Source organism: Oncorhynchus nerka, linkage group LG18 (genome assembly GCF_034236695.1).
Source record: "Oncorhynchus nerka isolate Pitt River linkage group LG18, Oner_Uvic_2.0, whole genome shotgun sequence".
Taxonomy (NCBI): domain Eukaryota; kingdom Metazoa; phylum Chordata; class Actinopteri; order Salmoniformes; family Salmonidae; genus Oncorhynchus; species Oncorhynchus nerka.
The window spans coordinates 54,280,909-54,307,999 of NC_088413.1; the positions used below are offsets into that span (position 1 = coordinate 54,280,909).

Consider the following 27,091-nt stretch of genomic DNA (forward strand, 5'->3'; position numbering starts at 1 on the left):
AAAAAATAACATGACACAGAACATGTGATTTGCTAATGTATTGACAGCAGTACACACATTTGGAAGTAAGTTGATATAAAATAATGATTTTATTATAAACAAGTTCACAACTAATTTAAAATCATCGCTTTTACAATTTCACTATAGGTCAAATCAGCTGCCTTTTCAATGTTGCGTAGGATTTGACAAGCAGGATTTTACTGTAAAAAACGATTTAAAAAAATGTCTAATTTAACCACATAAAATACTGAGGATTAATTGATCTAAAGAAGATTTGCATGTGGTAGAGGCAGTTGCATTGAGATCACTTCTCAGAAGCAGATATAAATGGCAATGGCATTGTCCAGGCAAACTCAAGAGAACATTTGTAAAGCCTACTTCACATACAGGAGGGCCATATCTGAACCCTCTTCCTGTACTTAACCCTATTAAGTTGCACTTTTGGTTGTCTTGCTTTAGAAGCCCCAGGATCTCTATCATCTTCCCACATTACATTTTCAATTTCCAGTGTGTAAATTTACATTGCATTTTGGTCCTTGTCTTCTAACTAAACGTATGCTGCCCTTTGGCCAGGTCTCTCTTGAAAAAGAGATTGTACCTCAATAAGAAAATAAAGGTTAAATAAATCAATACAGCCCATGTTTAAATGGACTTCAAGGCTCCTTTACCGAACATGACTACAGCTAAGTGGGGGTTGGTAGGTAATAGTGGTGGGAAATGTCAGGTCCATGCCAAATCCAAGTAAACTCCTGTCAAAATAGATTCAAGTGTGATTCATACATTTACATACTGTTATCACCTACACAAGCCACAGAGATCAGTAGTTAGGAGGGTAAGGCCACTGTACAGCATTTGGATTTTGCCCAACTATAGAGCTCTGCATTGGGGTGTCATAATACCCATAAAACCTAGCGGTGAAAAGTTTCTCCACCATTTATTTTTCCCATGGGGAATTTTAGAAACGCTTAAAATAAGGATTGTGTTTTGTTTAAGCTTACCTAGGTGTGACGTTTTGATAACCATGTAAATCTCTCCGACAAGGTGACTTTTATCAATATATTCATCTCTATCTGACACCTTTTGCTAACAGGTATTGTGTCAATTTAAAACTTGCACACGGCAGTTCACAGAATTGTAAATATAAATAAATGTAACCAATTTATTCAATACTAAATTTAGCTGACAGATAGTTAATCCAGATCACCATGGCATTTGTAGTTCTTTATGATAGCCACATTAGCAACTAATTAGCATTTCATTTTTGGGAAGTAAATACATGTGAATATATTGATAAAAAGTCACTTGTTGTCCTAGAGAGATTTACACGGTTATCAAAACGTCACACCAGGGTCTTATTTTAAGTGTTTCTAAAATCTCCTATGAGAAAAATGAAGGGCAGAAAAACGATTGGAACCATTTTATGGGTATTATGACTTTGGTACTCTATGTGACCTCCCAGTCTCCCCGGTTCATATGCAATAATATGCGTTGTTCACAATTTCATTTTGGTGTGTTTGTTTAAGAAACACCAACAACAAAGAGATGTGCGTAAACACAAAACGAGTCATAGCTTGATGCTAACTTTACAAAGAAGTGTACGCAGCTCAAGGATTGTAAACACATTCCAAACATTGCACGCACTCCAGCATATCGTTTCACCAATTCTCAACCAAGCAGTGTAAATGACAGAAAAAAGAACATTCAAATATTCTTTCACGTTACCTGGGATTGCGTAACATGATTCAGTGGAGGAATGTAACCATGTAGTGCAGTACACATGTTTTCATGAAAAAAGAGAATGAAAATAAAATAAACTTGTCACCCTTCACGTCACATAACAATTGTTTCACAGCTCCCATTCATAACTTGGTGACAGGATGAGGAGTTAAACAGTCGCTAAATCAACCTATAAGCATTCTTCTGAGAGTAGCTAGCTACTGGGGACTAAGCCTATGATAACTACTAGCATTCTGTTCCCTACATGCTCAGAGCACTCTGAAAAGGACCAGAACGGACCACGCCTAGCGGAATGTTCGGGTGTAGTGCACTTTGCCTCACACCTGATTGTGTTATAGTACTAGCGTACTGCAGAGACACATTTATGAATGTCTAATGTGTCTTTACCCTCGACGCACTTGTGTGGATTCAGTATATTCACCTGTAGGCCGTCATTGTAAATAAGAATTTGTTCTTAACTGACTTGCCTAGTTAATTAAAGGTTACATAAGAAAAAATACAAAAAGTCCACATCACCAATCTTTTCTCAAGTACCAGGAGAGGCTATACATCCATGACTCCATGTTAATGCAACTCTAGGCACATGTGAGAGACATATCCATCTCTTTCCCATGGATAGACAGCATGGTGTTCTTAACCATCATCATCAGTGAGCAACCCATGCAAGACAGCTAGTTTTGAAGGGTGTTAGGGTTGAACCCTGCAGCCTCCCCCTGAAGCCACCACAGGTGGCCGGTGGTACCTTAATTGGGTAAGACAGGCTCAAAGTAATGGCTGGAACCTAATTAATGGATGGTATGGAACATATCAAACATGTTTTCCATGTGGTTGATCCCATTCCATTCACTCCATTCCAGACATTATGATGAGCCGTCCTCCCCTCAGCAGCCTCCTGTGGTAGCCACTCCCTGTAGCCTCTGTGAGGTCAGGAGAGCAAAGAGCCAGTGGTAGCACTGCCTTCCTTCAGCTCTGAAGGGAGTCTGAAGTCAGGGTCAGGGACCTTGATGTCTGAGTCTTCCACGTTGATGACGAGACTTCTGGTTTTACTCTGGGCCTGGGTCTGGTTCCAGCGCTGCATCCTTCTACAGTAGTCATCTGGATTGAGCTGGTCCATCAGAGCAGCCTTCACTGTGTCAGAGGGGCAAATGCTGTTGTACAGGGCCTGGAACAGCAATCTGAAAGAGTGGCAGTGAGAATGGGAAGGTATAAAAGTTGTACATTTTTATTTATTTATTTAAAGATGGTTTTATGATGTGGGTCTCAAATCAAGCAGCAATTCTCTCTGAAAAAGGTTGGCACCACTGTGTTTGTGAGTGTATACCTTGGTAGCAGTGCCAGCATGGTGGTGAGGGCACACACTCCGTAGAAGAGTGGTTGGGACATCTGTAGCTTGTCCACACCAAGGGGATTGTTGGGGGGGCTACACGTCACACACACCACACTGAAGACCAGGGTGAAAGAGAAGTAGAAGAGAGCACTACCCATCAGCAATAATGCATGTAGCCATGTCTGTAACACAGGAACATAGCACAGATCAACATAGGAATATATGTATATAAATAGAGTACATAACATGGAATAACAGGATCCCAGGTGCACTTATAGTTAAATGCCTCACACTAGTGTAGTTCACTAGTTGCCCCCTTCAAAATGCAGTATCATTATCAGCCTATGGGTGGGTCAGGTCAGGTGTGAGTCTCACCAGTGTGCGGCTCTCGATGACCTGGTGCAGTAGGATAATGAGGAGGGACGAGGCATTGATGGGAGAACCAAAGGAGAGCATGTCTGCATCCGACCCTGCGTATGCCTGACCAAAAATAAAGATCAAAACAAAGTTCATTATGAATGAGGAAATCCTTTGATGTCTTTATATGCAGGGAATGGCATGATGCTCTATTAAACCGAAACTACTCCCAGATTACAGAGAACAACACCACCTCACTGACCCATTCTCAGGGTATAGGATTACACAATGTAGACACAGAACACAAAACACAATACATCAATGAGAATACAACTACTAGTGCAAATCTAGTGTAAATCAACTCACAAAGTAAGGAACAAAGAAACAGACAAGGCTTTGGTAAATAGCGTCCAGCATTGTCAGCCAGAAGGTAGAAGTGAGGTAGGCCTGGAGAGATAAATAAACAAAAGATATGAGTTAGTGTGTGTGTTAGTGCTGGGCTAGAACAGAAATGTACCCAAGGACCGGAGTTGGAAAACTTTGTCCTAATGCTACCAGATTCCACCTTCACATACCTTGGAATTCTGTCCAGATTTGTAGAGCTCCGGTAACTTAAGGAGGGTGTCTGCAGACACGTCTTTGTCCAGGATCCCGTAGAGAAGGGGAGGGGCAGAGGTGAAGAGGAGGTTGAAGAAGATGAGCACCCAGGAGTTGGTCATAACACTCCCCGAGAATCCACAGAAGAACTGGTACCAGAACAGCAGGTTAACATACATCTACACACACAGGAAGAGAGTGGGAGGGAGGGAGGGAGGAAGAGAAAACAAAGAGATAGTGAGTGTGTATGTGTCTTCATGTGTGTGTCTGTGTGTGGGTGAGTAGGATATATTCTTACCACATTCTTGTAGAAGAAGTAGAGAATCATGTTGGCCAGGCGTGTGTAGCACCAGTGGCCATGGACCAACAGCAGCTTGCGGAGGTGTTTAAACCTGGAGATGGCAAAGTCACTGGACATCACAGCCTGCATGCCCTCCTGGCCAGATATCCCAATGCCAACATCTGCTACCTGGATCATACTGACATCATTGGCTCCATCACCTAGACAAAAAGGATGCCCCAGACTGAAGAAATCGACATTTGAAACACTAAGACAGGGCTTTTCCTACGTATAATGCCTTCTAAATGTGTATAAATATGTATACAGTAGATCCTGTACTACTCATTTATTAAAGCGTTACTGACTCTTCCACTGACCTATGGCGAGGGTCATGACTTGGAGCTGGTCCTGTACCAGCCGTACCACCTGGCTCTTCTGCAGGGGGGTGGAGCGGCAGCAGATCACGGCCCTGCAGCACCGGCTCAGCTCCAGGAAGTCCCCTTTCAGGTCCTCCTGCAGGGCAAACTCCAGCGTACGCCCGTCTACAACCAGGGTGAAGCCCGACGTACCCTTAGCTGCCTCTCCGCACTCCATTTCCGCCCGCAGCTCCAACAACAAGGCCTTGCACGCCCCCTGAAGAGACACACACCAGGATAAGGAAGATACACAGCAGGATGACAGGAAAGTAATTTGAAAGAGTACAAATAATTCAGACTATCAGGATAACATTCACCTTGCTACCACAATTAGCAGTCAGCAGGTGGTCTGTGGACCTGAGTAGTTTGCAGGCACAGGCAATGTTTATGGCAGTCTCTTGTTTGTCCCCAGTGAGGACCCATACTTTGACCCCTGCTCTCTGTAGTGCCTCGATGGTCTCTGGGACCTCTTCCTGGAGTCTATCCACTATCCCTGTTGCCCCTGGAGACAGAAACAGTAACACTACAATCAGCCATTGCAGTTGGTTGATGCTAGCCCCTAACCAAGTTGCTGCTTGAATTCACCCCCTTCAGGTTATAAACAAGTGTAGGAGCAGCACTTTTGACTATGAAAGTTACAAGCTGTACTTTTAATTGATTGGGACCCTATGACTAGTACTTTAGAAATACATTTAATAAATCACCCTTATTCTCCTAATGGTGCAAATAAAACATATCTGTGGAGTGTGGCGTTTTACCCAGTAGAGTCAGGTTGGTCTCCAGTCTTTGTGCAGACTCCAGTAGAAGCTCCTCTCTGTTCTCTATACTGGTCTCCGCAAACGCATGACGCTTCAACCAAACCTCATACTCCTCCTCCTCCAAAACCTGTTAGCACAATAGAATAAACCCTACAAATAGCACTGTTGGGCGATTTTCAAAGTCATAGTCAATCAATCAACAACATAATATGTTTAGCAAAAATATTCTACTTTATCTTACAATCTGTGGATACTATGGGAATAGAAAAGTTCAGAATCTTTGTAAAACATCACAGCACAGTTGAAAAATATATGGCACATGGAACTCAAGCAAGGCTGGTTTACGGTGGGATGGACTTAGAGTAGCTGAGGGGTGGAATTAAAAGCTCATGATCTATAAGAGTTATGAATGAAAATACTAGATAATGTGTCCTGGATCTGTCTGAGTACTATGTATCCAAATGTAATATACATTTAAAAAATGATATTTCTGTTAAGTAATATTGTGTATAAAAGCTCTATGTATGAAAAATGTACAGTACCAGTCAAAAGTTTGGACACACCTACTCATTCAAAGTTTTTTTTATTTTTACTATTTTTTACATTGTAGAATAATAGTGAAGACATCAAAAATATTAAATAACACATATGGAATCATGTAGTAACCACAAAAAGTGTTAAACAAATCTAAATATATTTTCGGTTTTAGATTCTTCAAAGTAGCCACCCTTTGCCTTGATGACAGCTTTGCACACTCTTGGCATTGACTCAAATTGCTTAAGGAAGAATGCTTTTCCAATAGTCTTGAAGGACTTCCCACATATGCTGAGCACTTGTTGGCTGCTTTTCCTTCACTCTGTGGTCCAACTCATCCCAAACCATCTTAATTGGGTTGAGGTCGGTTGATTGTGGAGGCCAGGTCATCTGATGCAGCACTCCATCACTCTCCTTCTTGGTCAAATAGCCCTTACACAGCATGAAGGTGTGTTTTGGGTCATTTTCCTGTTGAAAAACAAATGGTAGTCCCACTAAGCGCAAACCAGATTGGGTGGCGTATCGCTGCAGAATATTGTGGTAGCAAAGCAGTTTAAGTGTGCCTTGAATTCTAAATAAATCCCTGACAGTGTCACCAGGAAAGCACCCCCACACCATCACATTTACTCCTCCATGCTTCACGGTGGTAACCACACATGCAGAGATCATCCGTTCACCTACTCTACGTCTCAGAAAGACACGGTGGTTGGAACCAAAAATCTCAAATTTGGACTCTTCAGACCAAAGGACAGATTTCCACCGGTCTCATGTCCATTGCTCGTGTTTCTTGGCCCAAGAAAGTCTCTTTTTCTTATTGGTGTCCTTTCGTAGTGGTTTCTTGCAGCAATTCAACCATGAAGGCCTGATTCACACAGTCTCCTCTGAACAGTTGATGTTGAGATGTGTCTGTTACTTGAACTCTGTGAAGCATTTATTTGGGCTGCAATCCAAGGTGTAGTTAACGTTAACAAACTTATCCTCTACAGCAGAGGTAACTCTGGGTCTTCCTTTCCTGTGGCGGTCCTCATAAGAGCAAGTTTCATCATAGCACTTGATGATTTTTGTGACTGCACTTGAAGAAACGTTCAAAGTTCTTGAAGTTTTCCAGATTGACTGACCTTCATGTCTTGATGAAACTGTTCTTGCCATAATATGGAATTGGTCTTTTACCAAATAGGGCTATCTTCTGTATACCACCCCTACCTTGTCACAACACAACTGATTGGCTCAAACGCATTAAGAAGGAAATAAATTCCACAAATTAACAAGGCACACGTGTTAATTGAAATTCATTCCCGGTTGACTACCACTTGAAGCCGGTTGAGAGAATGCCTAGAGTGTGCAAATCTGTCATCAAGACAAAGGGTGGCTATTTTGATGAATCTCAAATATAAAATATATTTTGATTTGTTTAACACTTTTTTGGTTACCACATGATTCCATATGTGTTATTTCATACTTTTGATATCTTCACTATTATTATACAATGTAGAAAATAGTACAAATAAAGAAAACTGTGGAATGAGTAGGTGTGTCCAAATGTTTGACTGGTGCTGTATATGTAACAAAACACATGTAACAAAAAAACATTTATTTAATTATTTTGTCCTCTGAAAATGGGTCAATAAAAATCTAATAAAAAAATAAAACACTTGTTTGCACAAGTCACCAGTCAACCACTGTGACATTTTTGGGTAAAATATTCTTGGTTTGTTTGATAAGTGTGTGAAAATAATGTAATCTTCTGAATACAATAACCTATTGTATTCTAAGCTGGTACAGAAAGCAGAACCACTGTAGACGTCTGTACCCTTTTAGCGATGCAGAGGGTGCGAAGGCCTTCCCTGGCGTAGTTGTCTAGGTGTTTCTGGGTTTGTTCTCTGATGTGACCCTGCCTGCTCTCTGACTGCTCAGCACCTTTAGGTGACTCTGCCAGGTCCATGATGACGGAGTCGGCGCCCTTGGTGTAGACCACCACCTGCTTGGTGAGTGGGTGGCGGACCACCACAGACATCCTCTTGCGGGTGGAGTCGAATGGCAGGATGTGGAGCAGGCGCACGGCCAGGCTGCCCATCCCCGGCAGCTCCACCAGAAGGCACTCCAGCGAGTGTCCCCGCAGGGTGCAGTGGTAGGCCCTTGCCGCGTGGACCAGAGCCGCCTCGTCTGGGCTCTCCGCCTCATAGATCAGTTCGTCTGCCCCAAGTTCACCGGGAGGGTCTTGGGCTCCGTTAGAGTTCTCCAGCCCGCTCCAGGCCCCTTGGTTGAGTTGTACAATCTTGCCCTCTTCGCCTTTCCAAGAGCCATGTTCTCCCTCCTTATCCCCTTGGTTCCCATCCTCTCCAGGGGGTCCAGCCAGCCCTGGTTTGATAATCAGGACGGAGGCCTCAAAGTTAGGCTCCCCGTCTGGATCTGTACCCCTCTTGGTGGGGATAGGGGAAGGGCTGGGGGTGAAGGAGGCTGGCTTGCCCCTGGCGAAGAGCCTGTCGGTGAAGCTGCGAGTACTCTCTGTAGTGTGTGGAGGAGAGAGTGTGGAGAAGCGGGGGAGGCTGAAACGCTGGAACAGCATCTTGATGTCCTCCAGGGATTTAAGGGGGGTACGGGAGACCTCAGGCACCTGGACCTGGGAATGCAATTGACAAGATCATTTTAATGGAATTGGCACCAATCCTGTTCTAACATGTACATTTTTGTTATATTCAGTGTGTGCTTTCCCCCTTCGAGGACTACAAATGGACATTGTTTGGAGTTAAAACATTGAAAATATGTACCATTCTTTTAAAAATTATTAGAATGAAGCTATGTTACGTACCACATGGCGGGGTTGGTTGGGTGAGGACACCACCACCGTGTTGCAGATGGCCAGAGCCATGAAGAAGTCCACGATGTATGTGAGCTCCATACTGGCGTCCGCCAAAAGGAAGAGCGGGGAGGACAGACAGTTCAGCTTCTGCACCAGGAAAGGGTCCGGGACTACATCCTTCTCCTAGATGGAAGATAGGAATTAGACAACTCATACCATGCTGTCAGTTGTGTGTGATTCAACTAGTCACCAAGTCTTTGATTAGCTGAATCAGGTGTCTTCGTGCTTGGCTATAACAAAAAAAACGTGCATCTTCGGGGGGTCTCATTGCGAATGACTAAAGAAACACTGGGTGTATGAGTCTCACCATAGGGCTACTGAAGGCGCTATGTCGGGGCAGGGATGGGCTGGGGGTCTCCTCCCCCTCCCCTTCTGAGTGGCCTGTCAGTGTGTGCAGGGACACGGAGCTGCGGTTGCAGCTTAGCGACTTGCAGCTCAGGGACTTGGCGCTGGCACGTGACTTGAGCGTGTGGGAGCGGCCCATCGCCTCGTCCTCCTCCTGCTTGTACACTTCAAGCCTCCGCGCTGTCAGAAAGATAGATACAGACGGATGAAAGCAATGGTGAAATACATTGTACAAAACCCTTAGTTTCAGGGTATCAAACATTCACAATACCATCTCTCATTAGTGCCCCTGGTAGTGGTGTAGCAAAATTAAATTAGACTTCTCACCATTTTCCTCGTGGGGGTACTCCACCCCAGCAATGGTGCAACGCCGGAACACCATCTTGTTCTCCGTCAGTGTGCCAGTCTTGTCTGAGAACACATACTGGATCTGACCCAGGTCCTCTGTGATGTTCAGGGCTCGACACTGGATCCTGGAGTCCAGGTACTCATTGTAGAAGTCCACGTCGTTCTGGATGAAGAAGATTTGACCCAGTTTGACAATCTCGATGGACACGTACAGGGAGACAGGGATGAGCACCTGCCGAGGAGAAAATGGAATATAATTTAGAGCCAGGAGGTTTTCACATTGACTCACAGTGTTATGACATTTAGTATGCTACCTACCTGTAGTACTATGATCATGGTCCAGAACAGGTAGAAGCCAGCCAGGGCAGGAGATGTGGTGTCAGGGATCAGAAAGGAAGCTTCTTCCAGGTTCCTGAGCCAGAGACCATGGCCTGAGGGGCACAAAGAATTATATAGATGTGGTCAAAAGACTTGTTTACAGAAACTATATAGCTATGGTACAACAGCAAAGACCAATAACTGTGTGGTAGGACACGATAAGCATTGTGTTCATTTAGATTTGGTCAGCAACCAAATACAGCTGTACAGACACGTGTTCATATCGATGTGATAAATTATACTGATCAGTACGAACCTATAGCTGCGGTCAGACACATGATGACCAGCAGGACAACACTCCACAGTATGTCCATGTTCATCCTGCGCTCCAGTTTACTGCGTTTATACCGCGGCCCACTGTTGTTCTTCATGGCTTTGGTCTCGTGACCTGTGTTCAAGATCACACAAAACAAAAATGGCTGTATACATGTATATGTGGTTTTATAGTAGACCTGGGTCAAAATACCCTGTGTTAGTGACTGTCGAATGAACATGAAGAGGCGATAGTACCCTTACAACAGAGAAATTTGTTACAATGAAATTGCATAGTCACTGAAATGCAGCGCATAAGATGGCAGAGGTTGATTCTCCCCTGTATCACAATAGCAAATGCAGGAAGATGAGATGAATGGCGTGCATAGAAAGCCCTTGCTGGTACCAGAGCTGGTGTAACTGTATGCTTGCATGGATTTTGTAGTAATAATAATGGAAGCAGAAACCTTATCTGACTGAGCAGAAACAGGTTTAGCCTGCAGTGGTCAGCCCTGCCTGATGTGTCTAATGGGGACAGGGCATAAAAGGAGCTGGGGGCAGGCTACACTCCTAGCAGCCAACACTGATATAGACTATGGGGGCAGGAAATGTGGTAGTTCTCTTAACCTCTTAAATGTAAAGCCCCCATATTTGGGGACCCTATTTGATTTGTTTCATTCAATTCAGTCTGATATGAGAACGATAGCCCCAATCTGCAACAGTAGAGTGTCTGCGGAAAACTGAGTATCTTGGCTATTGATCTGTGCCTTAAAATCTTTGGCGTGACTTACTACCATATGGGCAGGCCGAGCCGATTACCTCATTTCAATATGTCTGCTCTAAACAAAATAAACATGGAATACGTTGATTCACACCGAAAGCCAGAACTCCACAGATCATGTGGATGTCTTATTTGTCTGTCTGACTCTCTGGGCTGATCACCAGCCCAGAGAGTCAAACATTTTATTTTACACAACATTTTCACCAAACATCTTACAAGGTAAACTTCCATTTGTGTTTGAGCTACATGGGGGGTTTGAAATTAATCCCTAGGTTGGTAAGAACAGATCTAGCCTATTGCTAATTTATCTTTTTTTTAACCTTTATTTAACCAGGCAAGTCAGTTAAGAACAAATTCTTATTTTCAATGACGGCCTGGGAACAGTGGGTTAACTGCCTGTTCAGGGGCAGAACGACAGATTTGTACCTTGTCAGCTCGGGGGTTTGAACTCGCAACCTTCCGGTTACTAGTCCAACGCTCTAACCACTAGGCTACCCTGCCGCCCCCTGACTATGCATGACCTTAACTTCAACATCGAACTGCCACAGAGTGACTATCTTTGCGCATGACATATGTCCTGTTTACGCACAGTGTGCATCTATTACACAGGGGATTCATCGACAGTCTTGTAGCCAATGAAATATGCCTTTCAAGGCTATGCAGTTGACCTGGGTGAGACAAAGCAAGGCCTAGAACATTTTATGCGTAATGCGAACTGTTGCTACCTGCCTCAGAGACGAGCACGTTACATTACATTATATTGCAGCACCGAGCACGCTACATTATATTGTAAGCAGATTTTCATTGGTTTAAATTTGATCACTTTAGCATAAAGGATAGCATAAAAGGCTTCTCAAAAGTAAATAGGTAAAAACTAAGAATATATATCTAACAGGAAACTAAAAAGAAGGAAGCTATAAATAAGTATACTGACATAGAAGCTCTGAATAAAATACTAGAGCTCTGAATAAAATACTGAGCCTGACTCGGATCAGGGGAGTGATTTGCTCGTCTCGGGCCGACGAAGATTGCTTTCTAGAAGGACTGAATCCACTTTTGACTATGTATTTCGTATTTATACATTGTCTGATTTTTGTGCTGTGGATTTAGTTTACAAGTCATTTCAATGCTATATAATTCCAAAGTAGTTGTCTGTTTAATATTAGTTCACTGTTTGCTGTTCTAAATTTCCTCATCGTAATAGTTTGGAGAGGCCACTATAAGGCGGCAGCATAGCCTAGTGGTTAGAGCGTTGGGAATAGTAACCGAAAGAAGGTTGCAAGATCGAATCCCCGAGCTGACAAGGTACAAATCTATCGTTCTGCCCCATAACAAGGTAGTTACCCCACTTAATAAGAATTAAGATATAAAATAAATACACTCTCATGGCCATTGTTCTCACACCTGCTTTTTGTCTCCAAAGTGTTACTGTTTGCATTTTGTCTGTGCTTCACACCCTCTATGTGAGTCACTATACAGATAAAGTTTAGGCTTGGTGTTTTTACTTCACAGTAATGTTTTGTAAATTTAGTCAACTGTGTGTCTTAAGCATATATCCCTTTATTTTATTCATCACCGAGTGGAGGATGCAGATTATTTGGATGATGACATTTGGGAGCCACCCCTCCCCAGCTAGCGCCCCCGCGGGTCATGGCTTCATTCACCCTTCACTGCTATGTCAAATCACCCTGTCTGATAGTTCCACATCAACTTTTCATAGACCTCTTGAAAAAGAAAATAGGGAGTTGTGGCACCATTCGTCCTAACAAAATCAGTTTCCCCAAGACCAAGGCAAACAACATGACAGACAGCGAAGAGGGGGACCATACGTTCTATCAGGACTAACAAGCTGCTTTTTTGTGAAACGGAAGGACACTAGGGAAGTAACCATGCTCACACAGCATAAGGCATTCAATAACAACCATGTCTCAAGGAGGGTGAAAAAGGAAGAATGTCCCTATTCCTGTTTCTGTGAAGGACTACAATGCCAGCATGGGGGGTGTCGACCTATATGATGCTCTGATAGGCAACTTCCATGTCCTCCATAAGACACTTGTTTTTACCATTTTGTGGACATTGCTACAGTAAATTATTTAATTCTCCACAAGCAGATGGTCAAGCAAAAGGTCAAACCTCTCAGTTGGCCTTCCGAGAGCAGCTGGTGTTAGAAATGGCGGAACCAGATCTTCTGTCCAAAATGGAAGTTCACTTGTTTCCTGGCGGAGAGGGACTGCTTCAAAGACTATCACGGCATGCACAAGTTATGGGGAAAGTGAAATCCAATCATCTATACCTGGATTTGTAAATAGTTCAGCTTATTTCTATTTTAGTGAAGGACACGTGTATAACCAAGTTTGTTTGATAAGACATTTGTATATATTTTTGAATATATATCGGTTGCTTTTATAAACAGTTAATTTGTATGTGGGACCAATACATTGGATATGCCTATAGGCTAAAAGTTCAGGCACTTTGGAGAGGTTGAAAAAAAACACTTGGATATCCCCTGTATGTCCCCCGACACCACCACAATGTTAGAGGTTGGTGTGCAAAAACAGTACAATTACCACATTTGGACACTTTGGAGAGGTTGAAAGGACAGTTGAATGTACCCTGGATACCCCTTAACACCACCACAATGTTTGAGTGAGGTTGATATGGTAGAAATTGTGTTTTTATACTGAACAAATAGCATTTAGGGATTGGAAATATGTTATAGCTCTGGAACTCTCATTTACAGACATGCCACTCTGGAGAGGTTTAGGGACACTTGGAAACGTCCCATGACCACACCTGACAACACTTACTGCACCACAACTCCAGTGCTCAATGGCCACAGTCCTGCTGGTTGCCCAGGTATAACTTGTAATATGTAGACACCTGGGTTGGATAATGGGACACTCCAAACCCTAGCGTGGGGTAGACCTGGGGATAGTGGAGTGTTTCACCCTCTTACCTGCATAGACCACGATGCCTATGATGGTCTCTGTGTTGCGGATGGTGCAGCTTCTCAGGAGGAGGTTTTCGTTGTGTAAGCCCACACGAGCATTACTGGGGTGCTCCCTGTAAAAAACATGAAAGTCACCTTGCCTTTCAAAAGTTTATAAAGTTAAGTCTGTTTCCATACAGTATCTGTAGTCAATTAAACCAGACTAAAATGAGACTCACATGTAACCTCGAAACCGGCTGAGGTCGTTGTTGGGGTTCTCGCATTCAATGCGACTGTGGAAGTTCTCTGGAGTCAACTCGGAACCCTGAAACAGATGACACTCACACGCTGTAAATATTTCCAATTTCTACTAGGCATTCTGGTTAGAACTTTTATAGAGTACTTTGTGAAATTCTGCGGTTATTTTCCTGCTAGACCCAAGGACAATATTTTTGTCTCAAATGTTTTGTTTTCATCTTCTTCATTACACCATACCTTTACAGGAAGTGTACAGCTTTTTACACATATACTGTATACAGTACAGTTGTGTAATGCAGGTAAATCACAGCTTCTTGCATCATGTTTTATCAAACTTTTTATTAATGTACCACTCCACCTTCAGCTGTACAATAAACGGCAGTGTTTAGTTTAGGCAGGTGCGAGGCACCCCGTCTCTTGCAGGCATGTTTAACCTCAATTATTTTAAAAACTGAAGTGCAATCATGACAATGTTAACAGCATGTTCAAACCAATGAGAGCGACGTGAGCCACATACTTGTGGCAGGTCTCTGACCACCTGTCTCTGTTTGAGGTTGGTCTCCCCATCCAGGTTGGCCGTCTCGATGTAGCAGACGCCGTGGAGGTCAGAGGAGTACAGCAGCAGCATGTCTGCAGGGATGATCTCGTTACAGGACAGACGGACAAAGTCCCCCACGCGGACGTCCTGCCAACGCTGGTCCACATAAGTCTGCTGTTTCCTATCGTAAAACATACCACAAGATAACCTGTTAACTGCTTGAGGGCACAGAGTGGGACCATGTGAGTACTATCAAATATGACGAAGGCCTGAAGACCCTCTGTGGTTGAAACGTTGCTAACAATACCACAGGAGCAGAATTACAACAAAATAAAAATGATTTCATACATATGAACAGTATTCACACAAGCAAGGGAGCATGCCTTTAACCAACCATTAAAAGCACCTAAACATGGTTATGTATTTTACACATTAAAAAAAAACTCCAGAAGACAACAATAACCCTGCACTTTTTTTTGTTGACATTTCAGTCCGTGACCTCTCTCAAGACAAGACCGTGAGGTAATCGTGTGTTGGAATAATCCTTTACAAATTAACTGAACTATGGGGCTCAGCACCACAAGAGAGACTTTAAAATGAACATTTATTTCAGACAACCATGAACTACATGTGCTGCATTTAACCTGCTCATTGTGTGTTATGGTCTGGGTCAAGATTCAATTGTGTATACAGTCAGTGTGTGTGCTCCTTTGAAGCAGGAAGTGTGGTGTGTGTTTGGGTACACAGTAACACGCACATGACGGAACCACGCCAACTGTAATGCTACCTGTAGCTGGTAGGGTGGGTGTTAACAAACAAGTCTTCAAATAAATCACAGGGCGTGAGTGTAAGGCTTCTCAAACACACAATGTTCCACCAGGCCGGTGTGTGAATATAATTTAAGGTTAATCATTTATCTCATTGTCCACCACCACTTTTCCTGGCAGGAACTGGGAGTTTTCTGGTTAGAGACAATTACTGTAATAATGTGGTCTGTTTACATTCACCCAACATGAAAGAGTATGTTGAATAAAGTATGTTGGTGTGGATAGGCTATAGAGATTTTCTGGCCTCACTATACCTGAGGCTGTGAGCTATTGCATGGTGGGACATGTAGACCTGGGAGGAAGAACCAACAGGCTACCTCTACCACTCACTCCTAGACTCTGGAAAAGGGGATAGGTTTCAACAAGTGAGAACTCAGCCATTGAACATTGATTTACTCTTGTCAAGGCCTTATGTGCAGAGAGCCATCAGAGGAATTGAGTGAGTGATGTGTGTGTCCATCTCTCACATGGCACAATAATGATGTTTTACAATCACAGATCATATGATTTACCTTTTGTAGAGAGGTAGAGATTATGTCAATTTGTCCTACTTTCAGTTCAGCATATACCTGCTCTAGGTTGCATGTTAGTCAGTTCGATGGTACCATATACAGCCCTTAGTAAGTATAAACAAGAAGCTGCAGATCTATAGGTCTGTAGGTTTTGTTTACATGTTAAAGTAGTTGTCACATATAACTACCAGTCAGTTTGTTAACCTGTTATCTCACACTTATCCATGCTTTGCAATATTCCCAGACCAGTATGCTTATATAGCTATCAGAATGTTCCAGAAACATACAGTATCAGTATGTTTTACCTGTCATAACAGAGCAGTTTACCGAATAAAAGCACACGTACAGTATGGTGTTTGTTTTCCTAATAACTACAGTATAAACAGATCGTGTGCATTTCAAACTGTTTTCAGGCAGTTTAACCAGTTTGTGAGCAGTAGTAATTCCATTTGCTCCAATTCAGAGATAATGAACAGCACTTTGCTATTTGCAGATCTACCATGAATGTACACTGAGTGTCGAAAAAACATTATGAACACCTGCTCTTTCCATGACATAGTTTTGCCTGGATTCACCTGGTCAATCTGTGATCCCTTGTTGATGTCACCTGTTAAATCCACTTTAGTCAGTGTAGATGAAGGGGAAGAGGCAGGTAAAAAAAAATGAAGCCTTGAGACATGGATTGTGTATGTGTGCCATTCAGAGGGCAAGACAAAATATTTAAGTGCCTTTGAACCGGGTATGGTAATAAGTGCCAGGCTCACCAGTTTCAGTGTGTCAAGAACTGCAAAGCTGCTGGGGTTTTCACACCAACAGTTTCCAGTGTGTATCAAGAATGGTCCACCATTCGAATTGAAGCTGTTCGTTCTGAGGGCAAAAGGGGGTGCAACTAATGTTTTGTACACTCAGTGTATATACTTGCTGTAAACCTCACAGATGCGTCCGTTGGCGATCTTGTCTGATTTGTCTCTTCTATAGTCTTCCCAGAGATCCTTCACGGCTGTCACTGACAGCACCAGGAGAATGGGAATAATGCTAGATGAAAGGCATTGACCACTGGGATAAAGTTCAGAGCTGCCAGGAAGAGGATATAGACATTTGCGAAGCGATGGAGTTGTTCAAACAGGTTCTTGGGGACAAATGAGAGGAAGGAGTACTTGGTGGTGTTCACCTTGTTGCTGCTGTATGACTTGGGGACTTCCGTCAGCTCTTCATCCTCTGTGAGGGAGGACACCACCGTCCTTCTCTTCCTCCCCAGTTGGTCATTCAGATTGGAACTTTGTCCTTGGACATGCCACACCAAGCTGTACATGATTCCTAAGACCAGTGAAAAACTCAACCAGTTCAAATCCAGAGGGTTTACTTACTGGTAAACTTGACTTAAATCCAAGCCAACCTTTGCATCTCTCCAGCATTCCCAGCCACTCACGATCGACCGAGCTCTGCCTCTTGATACACACACCTATTCTGTTTTACTGTCGTTGTCTATCCTGATCCAGGATGCAGAATCTCCAGGGTGAGGTTTAGATAAAGAAAAGATATCTACTTTGCAGAGGAGAGCTTAACTCCTTGATCACTAACACTACACCTCGCTGCCTTAAAAGACCAAAAGAGCCACCCTTCCACAATCCATCACATCATAAACAACTCAAAGTTGAACTTTTATGACTTCCTAGATGGCCTGTGAAACTCTGGACAGCACAAAGGAATGGATAAATGAGTAACCCCATAGATTATCTGTGCTGTATGTATGGTGCTCCCTAATCCCACATACATCAACACAGACAACTGAATCTACAATAATCAACATCAGATCCAGGACCACCGGTCCTCAGCTTTAGGCTCTGTGAGAAAGGTGTTCATGTTTGCTATGCTAATGGTTATACAGAACTGTAGGCTGTATCATGTAAACTGCTACTTCACCTTTGATCCTACTGTTACAGAAAGTCCCAGTATGCAATTCATGGTGCTTTGGTGCTGATTAACACAGCACACTGTAGTATATGAAGTTTGTGTTCAAGACGTTTTGAGACCTTCAATTTGAATGCTAGCATCATAAAATCAATAAACCTGTCGTAATGCTGTAATTTCTCTGGTAACTAAGAACATTTTTATTAACACAGTAATAATTACTGTTATGTAACACAATACATTTTTCTGTATGTGTATTGTGTAATAACTAAAGGCTCAACTCCATAACTATATATGTAGTAGTATGTAACAACACAGTGACTGTTGCCCTTAAAAAAGATAAACACAGGCCACTATTGTCCAGCCGGCCCACTGACCCGCTGTATACTGTGGCGACATGGTTGTTGACCTTCTGGTCAAAACGGTAGCGGCGGTAGTCCTCCAGGGCATCCTTGATGGCGATGACGATGAGAACCACTACCAGGGGAATCATGGTGATCTCCTTCTGAAAGGCCTCCACCACCGGGACCCAGTTCAGCATCACCAGGAACAGGAAATATAGGTTGGCCACCCTGATGAGAAGAGACGAGGGGTTTGATAAATTCCACATCGACCCTTTAAGGTAGGGTTTCCCAAAATAAGGCTTGTGACCACTGTGCTATAATAACAACTGGAGACTGCTTTTAAGATGTCCAACCGTTGTTTTTAAGGTAATCTGCTCATGTTCGCATTAGCCAATTCATGGACCGTCATTATCCAGGTTGCGTCAGGTTTATATGGAACAACATCACATGTGAACTCTGTGCGCACAGGGAGCAGAGCGAGCAGTGACGATGTAATCACGCCACCCAAAAACATGGCAGACATTGGATGAATATAAAATGTTAAAATCTTCGGCTGTGAGTGATGGAGAGAAAGAAAACGTCCTCAGCAGCAATTATTCAAATATTTCAATGGATGTTTTGTGCACAAAGGTGATGACTAAAGTATTTTATTCTGAATTTTCTAATCTAACTTCTCTATGTGGCAGTCTATGGAAATTGTCTTTCTGGGCAAGGCGTCATTAAAACTGCAGTACCGAAGCAAAACTGAAGGAGCAGTCGAAATAGTGCTTCTAGACCGGAACACTGGCCCCTTGGTTGGGACCCCACGTTGGGGCACCTGATATAAAAATTGGGTCATGAGGAAATTTGCACTTGATTCATAGAACCAGGGTTACGCCAGTAACCTCTGGTAGCCGCTAGATGCGTTTATAATAAAAACAGAGGCTTCTGTTTTCTTCCTATGAATGTGGCTCTTTCTTTAGAATGGTTTAAGCTACAAAATATAATGACCCCATCACTGAAAGATAAAACTCCGGAAAACGTAAATACGTAAGTACTGTTTTTCTCTGCTATGCACACAAGCCGTTAGAACTGAGTGGACAAGACCAGGCACTAAATCAGACTGGGGTAAAAAACAACATAAATGATTTATCAATGACTTTTCTACACAGAAGATCATACGACATTACTGCCTGATGATCTTCTGAATTTCCCAATACATTTCAGTCACTTCAAACCCATTCTGTCTTCTGATTGAAATACTGTCAAAAATACTGTCAGACTAATTTGCAAAATACATGGCCCAAATAAAACAAATAAACATCTCACTGGGCTAGGATGTCATTTCAACGTCTAATTTTGATTTACATTTGGTTGAGATGTCAAATCATGTGAATTCAATGTGAAATCAAGAAAACATTTCACCATGTCATTGGATTTGGGTTAAAAGTTGGGTGAAACAAATACTAAATTGCCTTACGTTGATGACTTTTTGCAAATCCAATCAGTATTCCACATTGATTCAATGTCATAAGATTTCTATTTTTTGTTGAAGTTATGAGGAAACAATGTTAATGCAACCAGTTTTTGCCCAGTGGGATTGTTAGTTGATTACATTTTTTAAAAATTACATAGTGGGGTCGCGAAAATGTTTTGATATCAGAATGGGTTCGCAGACCAAAAAAGTTTGTGAACCCCTGCCCTAAGGTTACCTGTACCCTTATGGGTGCACTGCATTCACAATTTTGAATCTGCTCATTTTGAGTTAATTCACAAAGTACATGATTACCACATTATAATCAAGTGCCTCTAAGGCACTCCTGCTTGATGCGAGTTAATTCCCGACATCGACAAACATGATTGACCGGTAATAATCAACTATGATCTACCCCATCCCCTGGGGTAAGTCAGCATGTGGTTAGGGATCCCTCTCACCTGTGGAACTGCTGGAACAGATTCATGGGAATGAAGCTCAGAAGGCTGTACTTGGTGGTGCGGATGCCGTTGCCTTGGCATCCCTTGGAGACGCTGTCGTACTCATGCTGGTAGGGTCCATGGCGGGCGATGACCGTCCTCCGTTTGCAAGTGAGCTGTGCGTTGTGGAGCTTCGGGGAACTCTTGGTGGGCACGGCGTCAGGGGCCGAGTACCTACCTCGACCTGACTCTGCGGCCACCAGCTGCTGCCAGCGGTGTCTCACCCAGTGGATCTGCTCCATAGGCCCAGTGGCCTGGGCACCCTACACCCAGGACCCTGCACCCTCCCTGGGGCTGGGTGGTCAGACCTGGTCCTCTGGTTCCTGAGGGCCGCTCACAGTGCAGTTCTACTAAAAGAGAAAAATACAAAACAATCAGAAAAGTTTCAAAAGTAGTGACTTTGTGGGGAAAGAATTAGGACAGATAATAGGCCAGCTTCTTAGCTATGTACAGGAATCTAGAATTACACCTGAAAACCCATCTAAACAGCAGTAAGGTGAAGAAAAAAAACTCATTTAAAAAATATACATAAGGAAAGATAAGATAAATTATGAAGGGGCACCCTACACCCAGGACCCTGCACCCTCCCTGGGCCTTGGTGGTCAGACCTGGAGAGATGTTTTTAGCTAATATTTCCAATACTTTGCACTAATCGCTAATTATTACCCTGTACTGTTAACAATGTTGTTGGGAAGATTGGTTAGCTGCACTTATTAGTGGAGGCCACTCAGTAGATGTGGAAACCCCTAAGCAATTATTAGGGCCCCTTTCAAACAAGTGTGCAATCATCACTGATGTACTGTATAGGTTAATATAGACTGTTTGTGTTTCACCAACGGACCTATTTAAGATAACATTTTTTAACTTTTTAAAGTTTTTCTCTTGAAGTCTGGTCTGTTCCAAGAATACCAGTGTGTCAATAATTTGAAAGACTGTCACGCCCTGACCTTAGAGATCCTTTTTATGTCTCTATTTTGTTTGGTCAGGGCGTGAGTTGGGGTGGGTATTCTATGTTGTGTAGTTCTATGTTTTGGCCGGATAGGGTTCTCAATCAGGGACAGCTGTCTATTGTTGTCTCTGATTGAGAACCATACTTAGGCTGCCCTTTTGCCCACTTATGTTTGTGGGAAGTTTACTTTGTTTAGGGCACATAGCCTTTAGCGTTACGGTTTGTTTTTGTAGTGTTTATAGTTTTGTTTGGCGTCATTTTCCAAATAAAGAGAAAATGTACGCTGACCACGCTGCACCTTGGTACTCTTCTTTTAACGGCCGTGACAAAGACTTCCTTTGTCTTAATCATGTTCCGGGTCTTCTGAATAGGTGAAACTCTATTGATGCTCTATTTTAAGGCACGCTAGCTAACACCAGCCTAGATATTCTAAACCAAAGGCTTTAATATCAGTGATACCTAGGGAATAGGATGTGAAGAGACTTCTAAAATGAGATACCCATAAGCCAATGTGACAAGCTGTCCCTTCCCCCACCATTGCAAATGTCTGATTTTATCAGGCTCGGTGAGTCATAAGCATATTCAAGAAAACATGGTGGATTAGGCTGAACTCTTGAAGTGTATGATTACTTATTCTCAGGAATGTGGATTTGCAAAAACACACAAGACCTAGATCCCTGAAGTTATATCAGTCGCTAATAATATAACTTAAGAGCACATGATAAAAACGGGTTCTTCTGTGAGTTTAGGCTTACTTGTTCATAATATCATAACAGTGAGACCCGGCCTTAGCTTACAACTGGGAAAGCTGTTGAAATGCAAAGGCTGTCAATTCTGTCAAACTAAAGAAGTAAAACTGAAACAAAAAAGTAAAAAGGAACTGAGTGGAATGGGTACACAATCCATATAGCCTAGTACTTCCCAGGCATAGACTACTAAAGCCTTGACTTATTCCACATTTTGTTGTGTTACAGTCTGAATTCAATAGATTTTTTTTTTCTCACCCACACAATACCCCAATGACAAAGTGAAAACATGTTTGTTTTTTATTTGAGCAAATGTACAGAAATGTCTCATTTACACAAGTTTTCACACCCGAGTCAATACTTTGTAGAACCACTTTTGGCAGCGATTACAGCTGTTGGTCTTTCTGGGTAAATCTGTAAGATCTTTCCACACCTGGATTATGCAACATTTGCATATTCTTTTTGCATGTTCTTTTCAAATTTTTTCAAGCTCTGTCAAATTGGTTGTTGATCATTGCTAGACAACCATTTTCAGGTCTTGCCATAGATTTTCAAGTAGATTTAAGTCAAAACTGTAACTTGGCCACTCAGGAACATTCAATGTCTTTTTGATAAGCAACTCCAGTGTAGATTTGGCCTTGTGTTTTAGGTTATTGTCCTGCTGAAAGATGAATTAATCTCCCATTGTCTGCTAGAAAGCAGACTGAACCAGGTTTTCCTCTAGGATTTTGCCTGTGCTTGGCTCTATTGCGTTTCTTTTTTATCCTGAAAAACTCCCCTGTCCTTGCTGATTACAAGGATACCCATAACCTGGAGCCGCTTCTTTGCTTGAAAATATAGAGAGTGGTACTCAGTAATGTGTTGTAGTGGTTAGAGTGTTGGGTCAGTAACCAAAAGGTTGCTGGATTGAATCCTCAAGCTGACAAGGTAAAAATCTGTTGTTCTGCCCCTGAGCAAGGCAGTTAACCCACTGTTCCCCGGTTGCCGAAGACGTGGATGTCGATTATGGCAGCCCCTGCACCGCTCTGTTTCAGAGTGGTTGAGTTAAATATGGAAGACACATTTCAGTTGAATGCATTCAGTTGTACAACTGACTAGGTCTCCCCCTTCCCTTATTGGATTTGTCCCAAAAATAACACTTTGCATTCAGGACAAAAAGTAAATTGCCTTGCCACATTTTTTGCAGTATTACTTTAGTGCCTTGTTGCAAACAGGATGCATGTATGTTTTTTAAAATATTTTTTATTATTCTGTAAAAGTTTCTGTCTTTTCATTCTGTCATTTAAGTTAGTATGTGGAGTAACTACAATGGAATTGATCCATCCTCAGTTTTCCTATCACAGCCATTAAACTCTGTAACAGTTAACAATTGGCCTCATGGGGAAATCCCTGAGTGGTTTACTTCCTCTCCGGCAACGGAGTTAGGAAGGACGCCTGTATCTTTGTAGTAACTGTGTGTATTGATACACCATCCAAAGTGTAATTAATAACTTCTTTGCAAGGAATTGGAAAACCTCCCTGGTCTTTGTGGTTGAATCTGTGTTTGAAATTCACTGCTTGACTGAGGGACCTTACAGATAATTGTATGTGTGGAGTACAGAGATTAGATAGTCATTCAAAAATCCTGTTAAACACTATTATGGCGCATCGAGTGAGTCAATGCAACTTGTTAAGCAATAATTTACTCCTGAACTTGTTATAGCTTGCCATAACAAAGGGGTTGAAAACTTATTGACTCAAGACATTTCAGTTTTGAATTTTTGATTAAGTTGTTTAAAAAAAATGTTTTAACATAATTCCACTTTGACAATATGCGGTATTGTGTGTAGGCCATTGAAAAAAATCTCTAAATAATCCATTTTAAATTCAGGCTGTAATACAAGAAAATTTGGAAAAGTCAAGGGGTGTGAATACTTTCTGAAGGCACTGTATATAAACTCAGCAAAAAATAAATGTCCTCTCACTGTCAACTGTGTTTATTTTCATGAAACTCAATATGTAAATATTTGTATCAACATAACAAGATTCATCAACTGAGACATAAACTGGGGGGGGGGTAAAATCAAAAGTAACAGTCAGTATCTGGTGTGGCCACAAGCTGCATTAAGTACTGCAGTGCATCTCCTCCTCATGGACTGCACCAGATTTGCCAGTTCTTGCTGTGAGATGTTACCCCACTCTTCCACCAAGGCACCCAAACATTTCTGGGGGGAATGGCCCTAGCCCTCTCCCTCCGATCCAACAGGTCCCAGACGTGCTCAATGGGATTGAGATCCGGGCTCTTCGCTGGCCATGGCAGAACACTGACATTCCTGTCTTGTAGGAAATCACACACAGAACGAGCAGTATGGCTGGTGGCATTGTCATGCTGGAGGGTCATGTCAGGATGAGCCTGCAGGAAGGGTACCACATGAGGGATGAGGATGTCTTCCCTGTAATGCACAGCGTTGAGATTGCCTGCAATGACAACAAGCTCAGTCCGATGATGCTGTGACACACCGCCCCAGACCATGACGGACCCTCCACCTCCAAATCAATCCCGCTCCAGAGTACAGGCCTCGGTGTAACGCTCATACCTTCGACGATAAATGTGAATCCGACCATCACCTCTGGTGAGACAAAACCACGACTCGTCAGTGAAGAGCACTTTTTGACAGTCCTGTTTGGTCCAGCGACTGTGGGTTTGTGCCCATAGGCGACGTTGTTGCCGATGATATCTGGTGAGGACCTGCCTTACAACTGGCCTACACGCCCTCAGTCCAGCCTCTCTCAGCCTATTGCGGACAGTCTGAGCACTGATAGAGGGATTGTGCATTCCTGGTGTAACTTGGGCAGTTGTTGTTGCCATCCTGTACCTGTCCCGTAGGTGTGATATTCGGATGTACCGATCCTGTGCAGGTGTTGTTACACGTGGTCTGCCACTGCCAGGACGATCAGCTGTCAGTCCTATCTCCCTGTAGCGTTGTCTTAGGCGTCTCACATCTGCAGTCCTCATGCCTCCTTGCAGCCTAAGGCATGCTCACGCAGATGAGCAGTGACCCTGGGCATCTTTAGTGTCCTTAGTTTTCATAACTATGACCTTAATTGCCTACCGTCTGTAACGACCGCTCCACAGGTTCATTGAACAAGCAAGGGAAACAGTGTTTAAACCCTTTAGATCTGTGAAGTTATCTGGATTTTTACGAATTATCTTTGAAAGACAGGGTCCTGAAAAATTGACATTTCTTTTCTTTGCTGAGTTTAGTTATCCACTAGGAGCCTTGAAACACATCACTTATTAACAGTTCAGCACATCGGCATGTCGTCTACTGTTACACAAAACCAATTCAGTTCAGGTTTGGTCTTTTCCATTTTGTAGCTTTATTGCAGCAAACTAGATTTTCATTAAATGTAGGTTAACTAATCTGGTAACGTTATCTTTCGTTACCATGAGCTCGCTAGCTTGTAGTCTTAAAAACGGAAATTAGTTGCTTCTGGTTTGTTCAGCCAAAAACAATACAGCATGAAGATAGGCAAAAACGGCTTCTCCAATAGAAATCCCGATCACACTTGTTGGCGATGTCATGTCGATGTTGGCTAGCTAAACTCATGCGCAGACACACGTCATCTGGTCTAATGGTCGTCTCGCGCCGAACAGCGCATGTGCACGTTGTAAAATCAAAGGAACTGATATAAATTTGTTTTTGACAAAAATGAAAACGTGTCAGTTTGTCACTTCCACAAGGTTGGGGTAATAACTTGTTCAACTACTCAAAACATTGGTTCGAAACTAGATTGTGCCTTTAGATTTCGAGAAAATGAACAACTAAGGAATTTAAAAAAAACTTCTCTCACTGACTTCTCAAACCCCGGCCTCGTATGTTTTGGGTATCTCGCAAGCGTTTCCGGAAGTTTCGCGATGTTGCGCCTCTGAGTTTGGAAACTCTGTGGTTCAGCCATTCCTCGTGTGAAATTAATTGGGAAAGAATGCGGTTTTGGAATAAACGCTGAAAATAAGGTCTGAGGTTAACACACGTTTAGGATATATTATATGTTTTGTTCTAGATAAGGTCAGTTAACTTGAATAATTATGACGTCTTTGTGCATGTTTTGATTACATATATTCTTCAAAGTTGTGAAGCCCACACGAAAAAAATACAGTTTACAATAAAATACTACAATACTTTATGTAGTAATTCTGTAGCATAATTTACTACACACTGTAGTATCCCTCGATCACGTGTATCAGGTATAGAATGTTGTAATATAAGTATACTGTAGGGTTTGACCAAAGAGCCATGGCGGAGTTAGGCCATACAAAAAGACGCTAGCATTACTATTGCTCTTTATATCAATTACTCTATTGTGCCCCGCTTTACACCCAGAGTTGCAAAGAAAACAACAGATGCGAAAATATTTTCTACTTACCCAGTAGTATGCATTGTTCCCTGTGCAACAGTAAACATTTGTGGTTCTTAAAAACAAAACAAAAATCCGTAGTGATCACATTAACGATCTTAAGAATGTAATGTAGGTCATATTCATACTTGCGCAGATCTTGTTAAAAAAATGAAATAACTTGCGCAGCAGCACTAACCAGGATGTGGGTGAATTATCTTGGGTTTCCACTTGTTACCACAGCCACAAAGTCACACTTGTCTATATCGTAAAAGTGTATAAAAACAAAAATACTATTTGAAAGCGTCACACAGCAGTTGAAACAATGACAAAGACACCTGCTCACCCCGTTTAGATTAAAAAAGGGAGGGGTGGATGTAACCACTCTCAAATTCAAAGACAGAGCTATTGATGCAATGACTGACCACTGATTCTTCATGGTCTCAAATTGTAGTTTTAACCATGTTTTTAGGCCAGGTATTCCCAAACTGGGGTACACGCGCAATGCAGTCGGGGGTACGCCAAATAAAATGTGATTCACATTTTTTTAAAAATAAATAAACAATTCTTCACATTTTCAAACAGTCCATTTATATTTTCCAACAGGGCTATACAGTTGGGTGAGGTTTTTTTCTCGCCTGAGTAGCCTCGTTTCACTACCAAAAATAAAATGAAACCATCTAGTGTTCAGCGAAATAACAACACAATGTTAAATACAGGTAGCTTAGTCAAATAATTAACATCCAATCAAATTAACTCTCGCGGGAATTCCACTAC

At 42.4% G+C, this 27,091-nt stretch overlaps 1 protein-coding gene across 3 annotated transcripts; it reads right to left on the reverse strand.

The window, feature by feature from the left end:
• Positions 1–66: 66 nt before the first annotated feature.
• On the reverse strand, positions 67–26,649 carry atp10d (ATPase phospholipid transporting 10D). 3 transcript variants are annotated; one of them, XM_065004184.1, is made up of 21 exons: positions 26,345–26,647; positions 20,204–20,589; positions 18,323–18,517; positions 14,675–14,876; positions 14,139–14,224; positions 13,927–14,033; positions 10,194–10,325; positions 9,878–9,990; positions 9,539–9,791; positions 9,174–9,391; positions 8,816–8,989; positions 7,817–8,626; positions 5,473–5,599; positions 5,032–5,216; positions 4,676–4,931; positions 4,317–4,519; positions 3,997–4,197; positions 3,788–3,868; positions 3,440–3,544; positions 3,059–3,246; positions 67–2,912 (listed from the first exon to the last, which is right to left on the reverse strand). In XM_065004184.1, the coding sequence occupies exons 2-21, from the start codon at positions 20,482–20,484 to the stop codon at positions 2,663–2,665; spliced, it is 4,167 nt and encodes a 1,388-aa protein (XP_064860256.1). In that variant the 5' UTR covers positions 20,485–20,589; positions 26,345–26,647; the 3' UTR covers positions 67–2,662. The 3 variants fall into 3 exon arrangements, with proteins under 3 accessions (XP_064860256.1, XP_064860255.1, XP_064860257.1); XM_065004183.1 differs by having other exon boundaries at positions 20,204–20,592; XM_065004185.1 differs by lacking the exon at positions 67–2,912 and having other exon boundaries at positions 3,068–3,178; positions 20,204–20,592; positions 26,345–26,649.
• Positions 26,650–27,091: the final 442 nt, after the last annotated feature.

What these genes read in the sequence shown, in the direction of transcription:
- atp10d (XM_065004184.1), bottom strand. Translation starts at nt 20,484, where the DNA reads ATGGAGCAGATCCACTGGGTGAGACACCGCTGGCAGCAGCTGGTGGCC. An exon ending in GTACCCCCACGAGGAAAATG is followed by an intron (nt 9,392 to 9,538) that starts GTGAGAAGTCTA and finishes TCTTTCTGACAG; the next exon opens with CGCGGAGGCTTGAAGTGTAC. An exon ending in GCGCCTTCAGTAGCCCTATG is followed by an intron (nt 8,990 to 9,173) that starts GTGAGACTCATA and finishes TCTTCCATCTAG; the next exon opens with GAGAAGGATGTAGTCCCGGA.